General features: G+C 40.5%; 1 protein-coding gene across 1 annotated transcript; it reads right to left on the reverse strand.

Annotated features, from left to right (window-relative positions):
• Positions 1 to 10,121: 10,121 nt before the first annotated feature.
• Positions 10,122 to 17,467, reverse strand: LOC138107074 (cysteine-rich venom protein-like). The gene is made up of 8 exons (XM_069008406.1): positions 17,320 to 17,467; positions 14,929 to 14,990; positions 14,007 to 14,138; positions 12,705 to 12,795; positions 12,129 to 12,274; positions 11,461 to 11,555; positions 10,574 to 10,662; positions 10,122 to 10,380 (listed from the first exon to the last, which is right to left on the reverse strand). The coding sequence occupies exons 1-8, from the start codon at positions 17,465 to 17,467 to the stop codon at positions 10,253 to 10,255; spliced, it is 891 nt and encodes a 296-aa protein (XP_068864507.1). The 3' UTR covers positions 10,122 to 10,252.
• Between the last annotated feature and the right edge of the window lie 1,627 nt (positions 17,468 to 19,094).

Consider the following 19,094-nt stretch of genomic DNA (forward strand, 5'->3'; position numbering starts at 1 on the left):
CTCACGTGACATATGTGCAATCCTTATGTTAAGATCTTTCAGGGTTGCAGAAAAGGTTCCTTGATGAAATCTTATCAGGTAAAGTGCCATTTAATAGTGTTTAAAATTTGAAATGGGTCAAGTCCATTCAATCAGGACTTCCTCTGAGGTTATTATTTTTTTTCTTAAATCTTATGTAGGTACATACACACCCAGAGACACAAAGTCTGTCTTGGAAGAGTATTCATCCTTGTCTTTTTTCTTTTTTTTCGGCCAGGAAGAATAATTTAGCTATCTTCCCAGTGAGGTGAACTAATGCCCAGCAGCCACAGAATGGCCCCTAGACATGTACAGGCAATTTACATACAAATAGGGATGCTGAAGAAATTATATTCCAATATTTATGCACCCTAATATTCATTCTCCTAAATAAATGAAGCATTTCTCTCTCACCACTAACAAGGCTGAATCTGTCACAAATTAACTTCAGATATTGCCAACTTTAAGCTAAAAGGACTGACATCACAAACTGCCAGGAAGAAGATGCTTTATCCCAGGGGTGGAGCTGGACTATTTTGGTCACTGGACTTTTTGGGAAAACACAGTTTGGCCTGACTCACTGCCTCAGTTTTTGCTTGTGGAGATGGTCTTTGACTTGTGTCATATTTGGGTCTGGGCACTGCTTCAGGAAATGGCAGGTGCTTTGGATACTCTCATCAAGCCTCTCCAAGGGAAGAAGGGTGAACATATACCCTGGGTACACACATACCCAGCCATACCATCTGTGGAGTAAGGAATGTTTTCCGTGTTCAATCATGAAAACAAGGTCTGGATCTTTCAGCCCTACACCGCAGTGCAAACTTTGGAGAAAATCAGTAGCTCCTGCATTTTGGGCTGATGTATTTCCCAATAGAAGCAACTGCCATGTCAATAGCTGTCTGTCATTCCTATTTTTTTCTTGATTGCCTTGTTCCTGACACAGGCTTCCCAGGTGATGGGAAACAGCCACTTCCAACACCTCATTTCAAAGGCCAGCAGCCTTTATGTGTCCATCCAGCTGCTGCATAGGGCAATCAAAATGGACACATCTAGAACTGCTCCTCTTTAGGGAATTCCCTCAGGCCTCCTTATTATCTTCATCCCAGTCCTGGTGGCTATAAATGCAAGGGAAGGAGTGAAGGTGTTCTTTGATAAATATTGTTGCACACCTGGATCTATGAAGTAACTTTAGGTATTTGTCATTCAAGTAGCTGTTGGATTTTTTTTATCCAGCTTTCCATCTAAACAGGACATGGGTGACATATCACAAACTTTATGTAAATAAATGTGAACAGTTATGGCAGGGTTTCAAGCTTCCGGAAGGATAAAAATAAGAAATAAAGGAGTTGCTTGAACAGTATCTTACCTAAAGAATGAGAAAGAATGTGCATTTAATAATCTTCTTACAGAATGCCCTCAAGTATCATTACAAGTGGCATTCAACTGACCAGATATGCTCTGTGCATTTCTGTACCTGATCTAACCTGCAATGTTTCCCTATTAAATCATGGACTCATGGAATTGTTAAGGTTGGAAAAGACCTCTGAGATCATGAAGTCCAACCACTAACCCAGCACTGCCAGGTTTGCCACTAAACTATGTTCCTCAGCACCACATCTACATGTTTTTTCTATTTATTTTCCAGAAGAAATAGAAACTTCCCAGAGCAATTGTCTTCATGTTAAACAAAGCTTTAGGTAAAGGAAGTTACCTAAAATACCTGGCTAAATATGCCAGGTGAATGGAAATAGCCTTTTTGGTTGTGTTTCTTGGCTGACACAGGTTCAAGTCAGGTTCAGGATGTCTCCTAGAAGAACCTGATGTTATTTAAGACTCTGAGATAAGTTCACTGAAGTCTGAGCTACGAGAATCCCTCAGTCAGTGATGTGGACTTACAGAGCATAACTTGGGTGCACACCAATCTTCAATTTACTTCTTGATGTGTGCCGTTCTTGTGGACATAGCTACAGAGACCAGAGAGGTGGGATAAGGTGCATCTTGCCTCCATATCAGGACAGAAATATTTCTTAAGATCTTCTGGATTTTGAGCTAAGTTTTTTTGAGAACATTAACATTTATCCTATTTCTGTGGTGTCACGGTAGAAGCATTTTTTTCATTAAACATTAACTTCAGTTCTTTGAGTCAGCAGACCCCTAAGTCTCTTCAAACTGAAAGCTCAGACAAGTAAATGTGGTTTGTCCACCAGTCCTTAAATAACCTCCTTCAACTTAAAGAGGGAAGTGTATTTTCCGAGTCCTTAGGCAGCAACAGTAAGACCACAGAATGGGTCAGGCTGGAAGAAACCACAGCTGATCACCTGGTCCCACCTCCCTCCTCAAGCAGGGTCATCCCAGAGCACAGGGCATGGGATTTTGTCCAGACAGTTCTGGAATATCTCCAGTAAGGGAGACTCCACACCCTCTCTGGTCTCTGTTCAGTGCTCGGTCACTGCACAGGAAAGAAGTTCTTCCTCATGTTCAGGTGGAATTTCCTGGGCATCAGTTTCTGCCTGTTTCCTCTTTGTCTTGACTGGATCCAAATCACCCCCACCATCCTCTTAGCTGTTTTCTTGTAAATGTGTGTTGATATTGCAGTGTCTCTTGCTAAAATAAATGTGTTTTATTTTTCCATTTGAAATCTCACAGACTTTGTTCTCTAAGACCTTGCTTGATTACTAGACAGCATTTTTAATCTTTCCAGTACACAAAGAAGGTAACACTAGAATGAACTAGCTTTTTTTCTTTCCTCTAGATAGAATAGGCCAAATAATTGCATCCATTTAGTCTGTGTCCAGCTAAAGTGTGACTTCTTGAAGAGGAGCATATTTCACTTAAAAACTTCACTCTTTCATTTCTGCTTTTTTTGCGTGAGTGTTGCAAAACAGGGGTTAAATGCAGGGGTTAAAACTGAAACGGTTGAGGTGTATCCAAAGTCACGGAAAGCTGTTTGCTAGAGATAACAGAGTCCTTCTCCCTTCCGCAAGAGCTAGTGGGCCTGTCTGAACTGCTCTTGTGATAAAAAGGACCTACCTCAGCTAAGTTGGATGCATTGCCTGCACCTAAAAGAAATAGTAACAATTAGATGTCAATGTTTAAGTCTCAGATGGTGTGAGTGATGAATCATGTATGTTTATTGACTTTTCTTATGTTAATGTGTTTCTCTTGCTCCCCATCAGTTCCCTGTACTTACTTGTAAAGGGCACTTGATGTGGCTGTTCCTGCCTGTGTGAAATCACTTAAGAGTCTGGTTCTAAAGGCAAGCTGGTCTTAAGCTTCTGAAAAAGCACAAGGAGACGGCTTCAGACATGGCAGTGAATCATCTCAGTTGTCTTTCCTTACAGAGGACTGGCTGCCTCTAGGTTTCAAAATCCACTCTGTAGCTGCGAGTACGCCTGGATTTGTGTTCACTCTTTGCATCATGCCAGAAAAGCACTGGCAAAGGGCACTTATAAAGGAAGTTGAAGAGAATTGCATTGAGTCTTGGATATTAGGGAGAGATTCTTCTCTGTGAGGGTGGTGAGGCCCTGGCACAGGTTGCCCAGAGAAGCTGTGGCTGCCCCATCCCTGGAAGTGTCCAAGGCTGGACAGGGCTTGGAGCAACCTGATCTAGTAGAAGATGTCCCTGCCCATGGCAGGGTGTTGGAAATGGGTGTTATTTAAGGTCCCTCCCAATCCACACCATTCTGTAGTTCTATGATTCCATAAATCTTTTGTTCCTCACTAACCTTTCATGATGCATTCCTTACTTGATTCAGCAGACACAAGCACAGGTCAATCTGAGCAATCCCAGAAAACCTCCTGCTAAGTGTGGCTCTTCCACTGCTTATGTAAACATCAGTCTCTGGAGGCTGAGCTGTGATCTTCTTAGTGGTACACCATCAGGGTGCAGTTGGGTGGTAGCATGAAATTTTTGGTCTAATCCACATGGGGATTTGTCAAGCCAGAGAGAGACAGTAAATACCAAATTTCTGTGAGTCAGTGAGTGCTGTAAACTCTGAGCCACACAAGTTAAACCCCAGTATAAACTCTGCATTTCGTACCTGTGTTCACACTGACCCACAAGCTCTAATCATTTTGACCTTGGCACAAGCTGTAAATATGGGTAGAACAATTAGTACATAACAAATTCCTATAAGAAACTCCCATATTGTTTGTTTTTCCTGTGTACAACTAACATCTCCTCCAGCTGGCTGAATATTAGGCAAGTGGGGACTTCTTTGTTCGCAGCTTGAATGCTGACCTGATGGAACACATGATTTGTGACCTTCATAATTAATTTACATGACTGTTTTTAAGTTGACTGGAAGTAGGTGCTAAATCACTGAATATCCTGAAGTAGTCCTGTGCTATTGAACTGACAAGATGAATTTATTATTTCTTCACAATGGGCCAAGGACAAGTTTAATGAACAACTACAACTCAACTTACTGTCTAAAATACAACACCCCTTCCGGAACAAGCCAATACTGGAGGTACTACAATGAATTGGGAGCAAATAAATATGAGTATGGAAGGAAAAATTACCTCAGTGGAAAAATCCAGTCTCTGAAATGTCCATACCAAGCTGTGAGAGGTACAAGTTTTTGTGCAATTATTCATTAGATGCTGCGTTCTCCTTAGATACTTCCTATTTACCTCTAAAACATGCACAGAGTGTTAAATAACTCATGTAGGGCTGGATAAAAATCTCTATATTGGTTTGTTCAACTGAGCTGTCTAGATCTGCAATCACTCTTAGTGCAAGGCTACTGGAATAACCTAAGATCCAAAGATTTAAGCTTGGCTTATGACATGTTATAGTCAATATTATGTCAAAATGGTCTGGATTGTTTTTGTGTTTCCAATGCACAATGTTTCCATCCTTATGTTTATTGATTACAGAAAGGATGATCCGAGGCTCATCCAGGAGGCAGGGCAGAAAACAAGACTAGAGACAGACTGAGCCAAAACAGGGCTCCTGGGCCATGGGCAGGTGGTGGGAGAAGCTTCAAGGGAGGCTAAAATCTCCTTGATACTCTTTATTAAATACTAGGCTCAGATGGTTGTTGATATTTCTGGTTATTTTTGCCTGCCCAGCAGATTTCCACATCTTTGGATAGCTTCTCCCTTATCATGAGGTTTGTCTCCCTGCCTTCACATTCTACAATTTGTTTTTGTTTCACCTTTCCCCTCCAGGTTCTTTACACATTTCTTTTCCCTTCTCATTTTTCTCCTTTCCCATCTATAACCCAATTTCCTCATGCACACTGAGCCACTGCAATCTGTGGAAGAAGAATGATCACTGCTCCCAGCACCTAATTTATTGGGACTGACATTTTTTACCTCTTCAATCACCCAGCATTTGTTTCTTTAGGTACATGGAATTTTTAGGTCATTGAGGATGTTTCCTTCAATTGTAGGTAGGTCATCACAAAATACCTTCAATAAATATTTTTCCCTCTGTTTGTAAATTTTTATGTCCTTCATTCAGTTGGAAGGCTCCTGCTGACCCTTCCAGTTTTAATGCTTAGAAACTGATTTTTTTCCAGTAATTTATTAATGGAGTGTATAAATATCTCTCTCTTTTGTGCTGAAAATAAAGAATAAAACCCAAGATGTTGAGAAAAATCTCCTGCCATAAGAAATAGTGACCCTGTCCTAAAAACAAGCATCAACTTAAGAGTTTCTTTCAAAAAAACAGGAGACATTTTCTGATAAGTTGTTGGATGAGGGTGGAAAATCACCTCCATCATCTGACCAGAGTTGCACAGCTGCATTTGCATGAGGTGAATCCATTCTTGCTTTGATTTTACAGAAATGGTGTAATTTCTGTGCCTCAGAAGCAGTAGTGCTCAGAAACTATCCCTGACTCCTCAGTGTTTCAGCCCTGTGCAAAAATCACAAGGACTACAGTACAATTTTTGCTGAATTAAACTTATTTTGACCCTTCAGCAATCACTTTGTGGGAAAATTTTCATATGTGCCTGCACAAAGAATGCTGTACATCACTAAATAAAATAACATGTTTAATATTTGCTTCATTTGTTATCTCTAGTGTAGTTTTCTGGAATTTGTTTACATTGGGAAAAGACTTCTGAAGGAGGTAGGTGAATGGTTTTGCACACCCTGAAAAACCCCTGGCGGTTTAAAGTCAAAGAATGAAATAAAATATCTTGTGGTTCATTCAACAAAATAAATAAAAGCCATTATTTGATTTTTGTGTGGCATCCAGGGCTTTCCTCCTTTACTTCCACCATGTCATGGAGCAGTGGGGGAAGAGAAAAAAGCAGAGTGTTAATGATACAAAACAACAAGCAAAAAATATCATTTGATTTGAAATGGTGGTTTCTGTGGAGAAAAACCCCAAGAATCTGCTGATAATGGTTTTAAAGTGTAGCTTCCAGTTATACATGTGTTGAGCCCTGAGCTGTCCATCAGTGGCTAAATGAATAGTTAACGTGGGCCTTTTCCATGCCAGTTTGCTACCTCAACTTTTCCTAAAAATTGCCTTTTCCCAGAGTTGTTATTGATGCTGGTGTCAGAGTATCTGTCAGTCCTGGGGACCAGTCTGAGGGTGGCATTTCACAGACCCCAGAGCAGAGGGCTGAGCCCAGTGACCAGCCCCTGAACCCTCAGACATCGCTGGTGGGTCGGGAGGGAGTGTCACGTCCTCACTTGTATCTCCCGCGGCCCCCTGTCCCCTTTGATTTGTGGTTAAACTGAGATATAATTATGCTGGAAGTGTGGCTATCAAATGTGATATTATAATTTACAGGACCTAGTGCTTTGTGGGCTCTTTCTCAGCATTCACGAATTAATCTTCCTGCCCTGACTGTGTGGGTTTATCTCTACCTTGCAGTCGGTGAGGCTGAAGCTCGCAGGTCAAATGTCTTGCTCAGGGGTTAAATGTCTTGCTCACAGCCCAGAGCAGAGACAGGAGGTGTCAAGAAAGTTCTTAATCAGAGAATCCATCTCCTGTTTTTCACAGTTTAACCATGGCCTTTACATTTAGACGAATCCCATTTTTGGCAGCCTGGCCTAGAAAGCTGGGAGCAGCCCAGGGATGGGGAACATCCTCATCCTGTCCCTGCTCTGATGGCCCTTTTCTGCTTGGACTTGCTCAAACATCTTGCCATGATTTTATTTTATGAGAATAAATTGGATATTAAGACAATACAAATTTCTAATGGCATGTGAAGGTTTCCAACCCTTGCTTTCTATTTAGTATGAGGACTTGAGGAAGTAGCCTCAAGTTGCACCAGGGAAGATTTAGATTAGGTATTAGGGGAAAGTTCTTCATGGAAAGGGTTGTCAAACCTTGGAAAGGGCTGCTCTGGTAAGTGGTGAAGTCACCAACCCAGAAGGTGTTTAAAAGGCATGTGGAAGTGGCACTTGAGGTCATGGTTTAGTGGTGAAGATCTTTTCTGACCTTAATGATTCTGTAATTTCACATTAACTTGTTATTGTAGATGAGATGTGTCAAGAACAAGAGCGAGGCAAGTTTTTTGGAAGATTTGTTCTAACATAGCCATAGATGGAGAAAAACAGGGGAGATATAGGCCCATGACTCTCTGCAAGACATTGAGATACTGAAAGGGATGACCTTCCCTTTGGTTTAGCACAGAGGTTAAATTGGTAATGAAAGTGCTGCCACTGGTGGATTTTGAATACCAAAAATGATCTTTCTTCAGAAGCTGTCAGACTGTTAAGTTACTTCATAACCTTTGTTTAAAACTGTGTTTAAGGCTCTTCTCACATGAGTTAACAACTGAAGAGCTCTTACACCCCTCTTCACAGATAAGGCTTAGGCTTGTACTGTAGTAGTTGCTCTTATCATCTCTCAGCATATGTGCTTCCTGTGAACTAGAATAGAAATTGTAAGAAATTCGTGGTATTACTTGCTTCTTGCCTGGACTAACACCTAAAAGGTAGCACAATTCAGCACAAACCAAACAGCATTTCCTAGTATCAAAAAGGAAACCACTGTCAAGACATCAGTATGAGAAATAACTTTGTGAAAATACAGGCAAAGAATGGAGAGAAATGTCATTTGACATGCTGGATCTCAGCAAATGTCATATTGCTTTTACCTCATCTGTGTGTGATAAACCCATATTCAGCAGCATCTCAGCTTCTCCAGGGACATGAACAACAAAGTGGATTATCCCAAGCACTCCTTGATGTCAGCTCCGAGAAACAGGAACACCAGGCAGCATTTCATCTCACCTCCTGTTTGTTCTATTCCACATCAGTAGGCAAGCAGAATCTTTAGAAATTTCCTGAAAAAGCATAAAGGTCGTGCCTGGATACCCTGCAGTAACCCAGCAGGGTGCCTGGCACTCCAGGGTGGCACATCAAGTTGTAGGAGATCCCTTCCAGCTCCTGCTGCTGCCATGCTCAAACACCATAGCTGGATATCCAGAGCATGAAAGTTGGCTCTCTGGGGAGGGGGCTCCCTCAGAAATCTCTGATAATAAAATAATTCCTTGTCAAATATTCATTGGCACAGATAAAGGGGGAGGAAAGAGAAAAGCTTGGAAAATAACCCAGAAAACACCTGAGAGTTTTCCCAAAATTATGCATCCTCCCATAATTGAGTTGGAGTTTTATAGAATAGTGTTTTCTGAGGAAAACACAGGCTTCTTAGGAAATTTTGACCAGCTTTAGTTTGAACTACACTCTCTACAAATCATAAAATCACATTTTGAGTTGGGAGGGAGCTGAAAAGATCATCTTCTTCTATCCCTGCCATGGGCAGGGATCCCTTCCACTAGACCAGGCTGCTCAGAGACACATCCAACCTGGCCTTGGACATTTCCAGGGATGGGGCAGTCACAGCTTCTCTGGGCAACCTGTGCCAGGGCCTCAGCACCCTAACAGGGAAGAATTTCTTCCTAATATCTAATCTAACCCTGCCCTCTCTCAGTTTGAAGGAATTCCCCCTTGTCCTGTTATTCCATGCCATCGTAAAAAGTCCCTCTCCAGCTTTCTTGGAACCTTGCACAGTGGCAGTGGTCATGAAGGTGAAAATGAGCTTCAGGCAGGTAGAAAATCAAGGCTACCAGAATTAGTAATTGATATCCTGGAAACCAAAAAATTCCCTAATTTGACACTCTTGATTTCTTTATGATGATGGTGATTTGATAACAGAAACAGGATGAAACAATAGAGGGGAGGAAACCACTGCCAAACTGTTTCTATAGGTAGTGATTATTTGTTGGGCCACTATTAGCTAAGAAACTCTGTGCAAGCAAGTGTTAAAATCAGGCCAGACTAGCCCCAGAACTTTAACATCTAATAAAAGGAGATATCCTTTAAACAGGTAGAAAAATGAAATAGAAATGCAGGTCTTGTCTGGGTATCGCTCACCCTCTTGTGTCTTTATCTAGAATTGCAGTCTTGTGGAGAAAATGATTTTTACAGGCCTTAAATTAAAAGGGAAGGTGCTAAGTGGGTTCTGCCGTGCTCAAGGCTGGTTTATCTGATTCAAGGGCTATGGAAAACCAGGACCCTTTGAGGAGCAGCTGGAGGTCTGGTGGGACACCCCAGTATGGTGCAAGGTTAGTGGGAAAGAGACACATGAATGAAGTTATCATTTATCACCTGCATGCACAGATATAGCAGAATCTCTGTGATTAGGTCAAAGTCAAACATACAACGTGTGCCGCTTATTTTGCCTCTACAAAAATTACATCCCTTTTTGATTTGTAGTTCTTTTCCTTTCTCATCCACACTCACATGAATTATAAAAGAGCCTCCAAATATCCATAAGGGATTTTCCAAATTAAAGAAAAACCACACCCCTTGATTTATAAATAACTTTAATTAAAAGCTCTGTTTGTGAACTGGTGGTAAATCATGTGTTTATTGAGCAGGAAGACATTCCATTGGCAATCAACAAAAAGTTAGCAGAAGAAAGTTTAGTGGCATTTAACGAATTATGCAAAAAAACCCTGAAGTGTTTTAAAAGTGGGTTTCCCATTAAAAAGAAATAAATCAGTGCCAGATCCACTGCAAGGAAACCCACAAAATAACACATTAGTACCTTAAGCATGATTTCTACAAAACCTAAAATAACATCAGAGGTTATTTTGAGCTACTAGTCTAATTTAGGACTGAAATAATGGTCAGATTTCAGATAAAATTGTTACCTATAGGTGAATCTGAGGAGATGGACTTTAGTGAATAAACTTTACAGGGAGTTCTACTCTTTCCTGATAATCTCACAGCAGCTGTAATGACATCCAGAAGGACTTTAGATGATTTGAGTGGTGCATTTGCAGCTTGCAGGACACTCCTTCTTCACCAGTGGGTGGCTACAGCCAAACAACATTTTCAGATTTTTGCAGTTTCCAAGGAGGTCTTGATACTTACAAGGGTTGGCTAAAATAAAAGAGAGAGGAGCAAACACATGAAAAAACACATGAAATATTATTTGGAAGCCCTGATTTGATACTTCTGCATTTTCCAGAAATTCCAGTTGTTCATGTCTGTATAAACTTTGTACTTTTGCTCTGCTGTTAAAATGACTTGAACATTACAGAATGCCTTTTTTAAGGAGAATGGAGTGACTTACTGCAAAGTCCTTTGTCACAGTGGCCAGGACAGTCAGCACACTTTGGTCCACTTCTGTAAGGCATAGCTATTTGCATGGGGTTATTTCCTCTGAAATTTGAAAGAGTTACGAGACAAAACAAGATTAACATGAAGCTCTGAGCCATTAACAGGAGTTTTTTTATTGTAGTGAAAGGCATCCAGAAGTTTCTGGATAAAAGTATTTTCATAGGCCGTCATGTTTTAGTTTCAGATATTCATCCAATACAAAAAAATTGATTTTAAATAAAAGAGACAATAAGGTTTAGAGAAACAAGATTAATTATTTGCATTTTATAGCATTATCCGTTAAAAAAAAAAAAAATTATATGCTTCCTAGCTCTGCTTCTCTAATAGATTTCAGCTGATTGAGGTAATCATACAATCACAAATCACAGACTGGTTTGGGTAGGACGGGACCTTAGAGATCACTTAGTTCCAACCCCCTGCCATGGGGGGGTTGGGAGATCACTTTGTTTCAACACCTTCCACTATCCCTGGTTTTGCCAAACCTCAGCAAAACCATTCTGAAATGCCGTCCTTTACCTCTGTGAATATCCATTTGCTCTTGGCTTTCACTTTGCACCTGGTTTTCTTCTTCACGGTCAAAATTACAGCATGATTTGTGCCTGATCCCTGATCCTGACAGAGATAAGCCCTTGTTTGTCTGCTAAAATCTCCCTAATATCTCTTTCAACATGAAATAAAATAAATACTGATATTCCACATGCTGTTACAAACCCACAATTCCCATTGGTATTTTCAAAAGTATAAATGGGTAAAGTAGATTGCAATTATTTTATCCTATAGCCAAGGATGTTTTGGAAACATATCCATAATCTCACAACTGAGTGAGAAGGCAGTACGTACGCAGGGCAGTATTGGCAAACGTAGAAGTACTTGTAGGGGCCTGTGGGACAGTAGGAAACTCCACATCCCACCTTGTAACTGTTGTACCAGATTAGCTGTAGGATAAAAACCAAACACATTATTTCAGAGTCATCCCTCTTGAATTCTCATTAGACAACCTCAGAAAATAACAGAACCAGAAAATAACTTTTTCTTTCATTTTTTTTCTAGTCAGCTTTTACGTTTAAAGTTTAGCTGTCAGAAAGAATACATAGAAAAATGAGTTTCCTCCAGTCTCCAAATGTTTTTGAACACAGTGTCTGGCAGGACACTAAAGTTGAAATTCAAATATTTTCATCACAGCTATTTTGCTTTGACACTTCTTAATAATGTATTTCAATCCCTGTACAGAAAATATTTATTTCTGAATTAAAGATATTTCTAAAGAAAGGTTTTTCTGCAGAATAATATTTCTCTTTTGGACAGCTCTTCCAAAATATTGGTTCCATTGTCTCCTAATTAGATGAAAAATAATTTTAGCTTATAATTCATCTTTGGATCAGTGTGAATGATAGATAATAGTTTGATGACACTGATAGGTTTTTTCTGATTACAAATAACTCCCAGCTGCCTTAAGTGTACTCCTATAATTCTGGTGTACCCCCGCAGTTTGTTTCAAGTCTCCATACCTGAGTGTAGCTCTCAACATTGACATTTTTCGAGATTGCTCCATATCCGTACTTGAAGTTGGAGGACTGACTGTACCACACTTGAATTGCATCAGCCCATGTTCTTGGGTAGGATGACAGTAACACATTCTCACCACAGGTGACACCTGGAGAAGAAGTAAATCTATTTCATTAGGAAAGAAGCAAAGTGTAGGGCGGGAGGTGGGACAGAGGGGCTGTAGCTATATTCTTTAAAAAATGCCTATGATGCCAACCACTTTGCCCTGTGATTTTATGGAGTTCCAACAAGTTGTCTTTCAGAGTATTCATCTGACAAAAATGATGTTTTTGTGTTTCATAAGCACAGAATCACAGAGTGGTTTGTGTTGGAAGGGACCTAAAGATCATCTTGTTCCAAGCCCCTTGCCATGGGTAGGGACATCTTCCACTAGACCAGGTCCTAAAGTGGTATTCTAATAATCTTAAAAAGCTATTCTACAACAGATTAAAAGTCATCCTTATTTCTCTTTCACATTCACAGGGGTCATCTGCAAACTGCCATTAACCCATCAGCTCAGGCTCCACCTTTGTCAGTACCATTAATAACTCTCTTGTCTCTTGGACTGATTTTCATCCCACACTGACTTGCCCATTTCTGAGCATTTTTGGCAGCTTTATCACTCCACACCTGAAAGACACAAAGGAAGAAGTATCCAGGTCATAAATAGGTTGGTGAGAAGAGGAAGAAAAACATAGAAATGGGTGTTGAGCACTAGATGCTCCTGTGGCCCTCAGCAGAAAGAGGAGGGGTTGTGCTGGCTTACTCTCCTGGGGCACAGGAACCACATTTCTTCAACTCTTAAAGGTTTCAGAGCAGGTTATTCTGCACAGTTCCATCACACAGTCCCAAACTCCAGATGGTGCAGATTAAAAGGGTTTTTATAAATTACTGCTGAGCTCTTTCAGCTTTGTGTCCAAGTGAACACTGCTGGGTGCACTGGACTAAAAAGTATAAAACTGATTTTGAGTCCAGGTGCAGCTGAGTTGTGATTGATATCAGCTGGGCTTTGAACCTGAGAAATGTTTGCAGGCCTTGCTAGGCAGGCTTAACCACAAAGCACTGACCAGCTCATCTGCTCATGGGATAGGGATAACAAGGAATATCAGGGGTGACAGGGATGGGAGAAGTTTTGCAGATCTAGATCCCTTTTGCCCTCCTGACAGTGTGAGATTCAGAAGCTGCTGCTCGGGCTCCTGCTCCCCCTTTGCTTTGCATGCTCTTTCCTTCATTCACGGCTTGGGTTTCTCTTTTTAGAATCAGAGCATGATGGATAGTTTGGGTTGGAATGAGCAGTGAAGGATCATCTAGTCCAACCCCTGTGCAATGAGCAGGAACACCTTCCACTGGACCAGGTTGGTCCAAGCCCCGTCCAACCTGGCCTTGGACACTTCCAGGGATGGGGCAGCCACAGCTTCTCTGGGCAACCTGTGCCAGGGCCTCACCACCCTAATCATAAAAATCTTCTTCCTTTATCTAATCTTAATCTACCTGCTTTTAATTGAAAACCATTACCCCCTGTGCTATTGCAAGAGGCCCTGATAAAGTGTTTTTCCTCATTCTTATAGCCCCCCTTTAGGTACTGGAAGGGGCTCTAAGGTCTTCCTGGATCCTTCTCCAGGCTGAACACCCCCAGCTCTCCCAGTCTGTCTCCAGAGCAGAGGTACTCCAGCCCTTGGAGCATCTTGCTCGCTCATGTTGAGCTTCTCATCCATGAACACCTCCAAGTCCTTCTCATCAGGCTGCTCTTAATCCCTTCGTTCCACAGCCTCTTTTGATGCTGGGCTTGTCCTATCATTTCCTTTAAGGGAAAAGCAGACTAGCTGTAATTCATGGCTCACCATCTTCAGCATGTTCCTGGCTGTGGGAGTTACAGATCTCCGTATTTCATTGTGTAGCTCAAGGATCTGTTTTTCTTTTTGAGGTTTAAAATGAGGAAAGGAGAAAGCGTTCACTTTTTTACATGGAAAACCCTGGAAAAAAACCAAAACAGTGAAGGTCCCAGTTAACAGAAGTTTAATAAACAAGATAAATTATGAGCTTCTTGTCACTTTTGTTTGTCAACTGAATCTACCCCAAGAATTAATGTCATAAATTTTGTTTAACTTAAGACATTTATGGTGGTAGAAATAACATCTCAGCCAGTTGTTTTAGGCTGCAGCTATACTCAGGTAAAGGAGACTATCAACTTATAACATGGTCCACCTGAGATTTATTGAAGAAAATTATAATTTTCTTTCCTAAAGTACTTGTTTCTTTTCATTCATTTGTAAGAATAAAATAATGAGATAAATAGCTCACATTCAAGTGCCTACTTAGTAGATATCTACATCTTGCAAGATTAATCCTCTCTAAGAAGTTTATGAATCAGATTTCTGAAACTTAAATTATTTATTTATTTATGAGAAATGTCTTTTAAAAATTAGTCCCGTGAAGGGAAGAATATTTTGGTAGGCAGAATCACCAAATTATTTGGGTTGCAAGCTTAAAGAGCCAGTAGCTCCAAACCACCTGTCATATACAGGGACACTTTCCACTAGACCAGGTTGCTCAACCAACACACTAATAATAATAATATTAATAATAGTTATACAAAGTCTGTACACAATGAGAGCTCATCTTCAATGTGTTACATTAACATACTAACAATACTTGCACCCCTAAATTCTAAATGTCTAGAGATCAAAAGATCAGACTACATCAGGCCAGATATCTATACAAAGGAGTCAGATATGGGTGTTTTGTACAGATGAATGTTCTTACCTGTCCATCAAATTGGTGTAGCAGAGCAGCCAGGAAAAAAATTGCAGTTAGTAGATCCATTTCTATAGGGGGAAAAAAAAAATCAAAACCCCAGAAACAATTAGTCTCTGTTGCATAAATGTTATGGCACAATGTGGTATGTGAGCAAGATACAAAACTGCTGCAACGTCAAGCCTGAACAAAGAAGTTTATTTTAGTTGATCCTGAATATGGATGTGCTGAAACTGTGCATGGGCAAGGTCTCCTACAGAGAGAAGACTCCACCTTGCATGGAAGCAGGGACTCTAAATATCATAAAGTTGTGTGTTACTTGAAACAGATGGTTCAGTCCCCTTTTGACTCCTTTATTCAAGACATCTTGAATTTGCAGCATTTCCTTCATGTTTGGCTCCTTGTGTGGAAAAAAAAGCCCATTAATGTGTTCAGTACTGCCACATCAGAATCCTTCTCAAGCATCATCTACAGTGAGATCTGGTGTTTTGGAGTGGAGCACTGAACACGTGGGCTGTTTTCTCCATTTCTTTCCCTGTTCCCCATTTCCTCATTAAATCAGCATCTTAATGGCTGAGGCAAACGGTGGTGATCACCCTCATGTTTCATCTGACACCTAGACACAAAGAAAACCTTCAAATACGATGTTATTAACAAATAATGTTGGCTACTGCACTCTGAGTCCCAAGGCACCTCATCCAGTTGTACACAGACACTCTGAAACCACTCATATACACAGGACAATTTTTCTGCATGTCAGGAAAAGCAAAAGTTATATAACTTTGTATTGATGAGGATATATGAGGGAAAATGTCTTTTTGGTTGTTAAAGAGTAAAGATGTGGCAAAATCCCAAAGAAGACTAGCTTTGAGCTCAGCAGGTTACCTAAAACCAGACAGGCAAGAGGGAAATAGAGATAATAAAACCCAAAAATATAAAAAGCCTTAGAGCTGGCCTCTCAGAAAAATCCATGGTGTGAGCAGTACAGGTCAATAGAAATCTAGGAAATCCTGCTTGATAGGGAAACTACCATTTAAAAAAAAATTTAATTGTCCCTCCTTTCGTTTAGAATCAATATCTGTTGTCCTATCCCATAATTCAGATATTCAGTCTTTATTTTCTTCTTCCTGTGATTTCATAAGGAAATCATTTGAATGAGGTAGAGGCAGGGATCTCACTGATATTAATGAAAAATAAATTCTTAAACTGAAAGGATATTTTTAGACATAGAAGAGTTTTCTTGCCCTTACATGCAGAAACAAAATCTTTTTGCGACCTCCCGGATTAAGTGTTGCCACTGGAAACAAACTATTTCTAGATCCAGAGTTAAAGTTGATTAAATACTACTGCACACCTTCGACTGCCAGACCTACTGTCCAATCTGCCTCTTGGACTAAATGTGTGGGGCTTTACTTTCAAAATCAAAAGATGACAGTTCCCAGATACAATTATCCTTCCCTGTCAATAGTGCTCAATCCACTAAGTCACTTCTATGCTTCTGACAAACAAATGCCAGCAATGCACTTTCAGGCAGCTCTTCTTGAAAACCTGAGGTTTCATGAAGATTTGATTGGGTATTAAAACAGATAAAATAAACACTGATAGCTTCAAAACTAGGAAAAAAAAGTTCTATTTGAAAAAGATAAGTCTTGTATTTGTTTAATGTTTAATCCTGGCGTTTCACTCCTCAGCAGAACCTTTCTCCTGGCATTTGATACAGCTTTCAGGGCATAGCAGGTTTGAAAGTTTGGAAGAGTGGGGATATTTTCAGTTACTTTAATATCTTTTTCCTCTACCTTCTTTAAGTTTACATCTTTAAATTTCATTAAAAAAAATAAATTCACTCTGCATTAAGAAAAGGCAATCAGCTTATTACATACTGTAATATAGATCAGACATTTTAGCAGCATATATATATGAAAGTTTGGACAGATAGTTAACATTTAGAGATGGCCAAGTTATGAGTTGAGCCATACTTGTATATCCCAATACTCAAGTGAAATAAATTCAACCTATCAAAATAATTCAAAAGACATTAGAAAAGCATTTCCCATGACTGACCACCCTCTGAAAAATGGATTGATTTACATTCACATTTCAAGAATGAAGCAAGTGGGTCCAAGAGTTACATTTTGATCCAAGGAAATATGGGAATTAGACTCCACTGAAGCCATTTTTCACCCCTACAGGTGGAAGGTGTGATTTCAGAGCAGAAGATATAAATTATTTTATGTTCTTCCTCTGAGATATTATAAACAGACATTTTCTTTTAATTATCACATTTGGTACAACTTAGCTATTAGTTGCATTAACCTTTGTAGCACAATGCCCAATCAATACTGACCAAGAGACTCTATGGGTAAAATCCCTAAGGCTGAAATTCAATTCTGCATACATTACCTTCATCCACCAGAATCCTCCTGTATCTGAGGAAGTGGCAGGGGTGTGAGAGGCTCTCCCCAGTCCAGGCTTGTATATATATAGATACATTTTCCCTTTTTTTTTTTCCTTGTAAATATTTATTGCTGATAAATGACATAAATGACATCAGCCTTGGGCCTGCCTGTTGTGGAAGAAAGAACTTTTCTTAAGGAACAGGTGACTGAAAATGAACCAATCGAGCTGCATTGTTCTGGATTTTTTTTTTTTTTTCCCCTTATCTCCAGGGCAAGGAAAAAGAGAAGACAGAAGACCTGTCCTTTTGCAGAACTTCAGCTTCTAGTCTGATCAGCAAGCTACAGTGCTAATGTGTTCACTAAATAAAAGCTTGAGTTCAGGGCTGGTTGTTTCAAAGTTGTCTTTCCTGTCTCTGGCAAAAGAGTAGGATAAATATTTTGAGGCACAGACATAAGTGAGCAACTTCTTAGCTGTACACAGAATGACCTGCAGTGTGGGCAACACAGTGATATTTTCTTTCAAGTGGTTCCTGAACTTCCATTTGCTGAATAAAATATATTCTATTAGCTCACTGCGGCCGTGGCACTGGACATAACTTCTTACCACGGCATGTATTGATAGGACAAAGGGGAATGGCTTTAAACTTAAAGGGGGAAGGTTTAGATTGGATATTAGGGAAGAATTCTTGACTGTGAGTGTGGCAAGACACTAGAAGAGATTGCCCAGAGAAACTGTGGCTGCCCCATCCCTGGAAATGTTCAAGACAAGGCTGGATGGAGCTCTGAGTAATCTGGCCTAGAGGAGGGTGTCCCTGCCCATGGCAGGGGGTGGAACAAGATGATCTTTAAGGTCCCTTCCAACCTAAACCATTCTGTGATTCTGTGATTCTGTGATTCTGTGATTATTGTACACATAACTCACCCCACATGTTGGTCAAGGTTAACTTACTGCAGAATGGCTGCAGATGTTGCACATTTTCCCTCTTCACTTGAGAGATGTGTGGCATGTGCTCTGCTCTAGTGCAGCATAGAATGGTCAGGTTGAAAGGACCTTAAAGACCTTCGAGTTCCACCTCCCTGCCATGGGCAGGGACACCTTCCACTATCCCAGGTTGCTCCAAGCCCTGTCCAGCCTGGCACCACTCAGTTCACATTTCCTTTTCTGCAGAATCTTTGCTTCCCTTTGCTTAAAAGGTTGTATCACAACAGCAGCTTGGACAGGCCCTCATTGCTGAAACACGACCTTTCTTGCTTCCTTCCATGCAGTCTGTTGGCTATCAGAAGGCATAAAGCATCTGCACATCTCCTTATTCCTTTCTTGGTTCCCTTCCTCATCCTTGCCTTTGCTGGGGTGTGCTGCACACTGAGCACCCTTTTCACCATGCTGGCTCGAGGTTGCTGCCCACACTGCAAGTAAATATTGTCTCACCGTTTCCAGATTTCTGCAGAATTCCTGCAGCTGTCTGCTGTTGCCAGCATTTTAATACTGTATTATAATCCCTGTGTTGGAAAACATAGCTGCCTTTGTTCTTTGTTTGTATAGCGGGCAGCACTTAGGGGAAGTTGCCTCTGATAAGGTCTCCCATATCTTTCCATGCTCTGAGATAAGGGCAAAGGTACTTTTTTATCTGAAGTGCTTGTAACAATTTTGATGAGACAGGGGTTATCACCATCAGAAAGCCTCATAAGACATCTACCATAGTTATTAAGGCTGCATTTCTATTGACTGTGAGGGGAGGCAGTCTAGCAGCTCCAGATTCCCAGTGTCCTGGGAGATAC

The sequence above is a fragment of the Aphelocoma coerulescens genome, chromosome 3 (genome assembly GCF_041296385.1).
Source record: "Aphelocoma coerulescens isolate FSJ_1873_10779 chromosome 3, UR_Acoe_1.0, whole genome shotgun sequence".
NCBI lineage: Eukaryota > Metazoa > Chordata > Aves > Passeriformes > Corvidae > Aphelocoma > Aphelocoma coerulescens.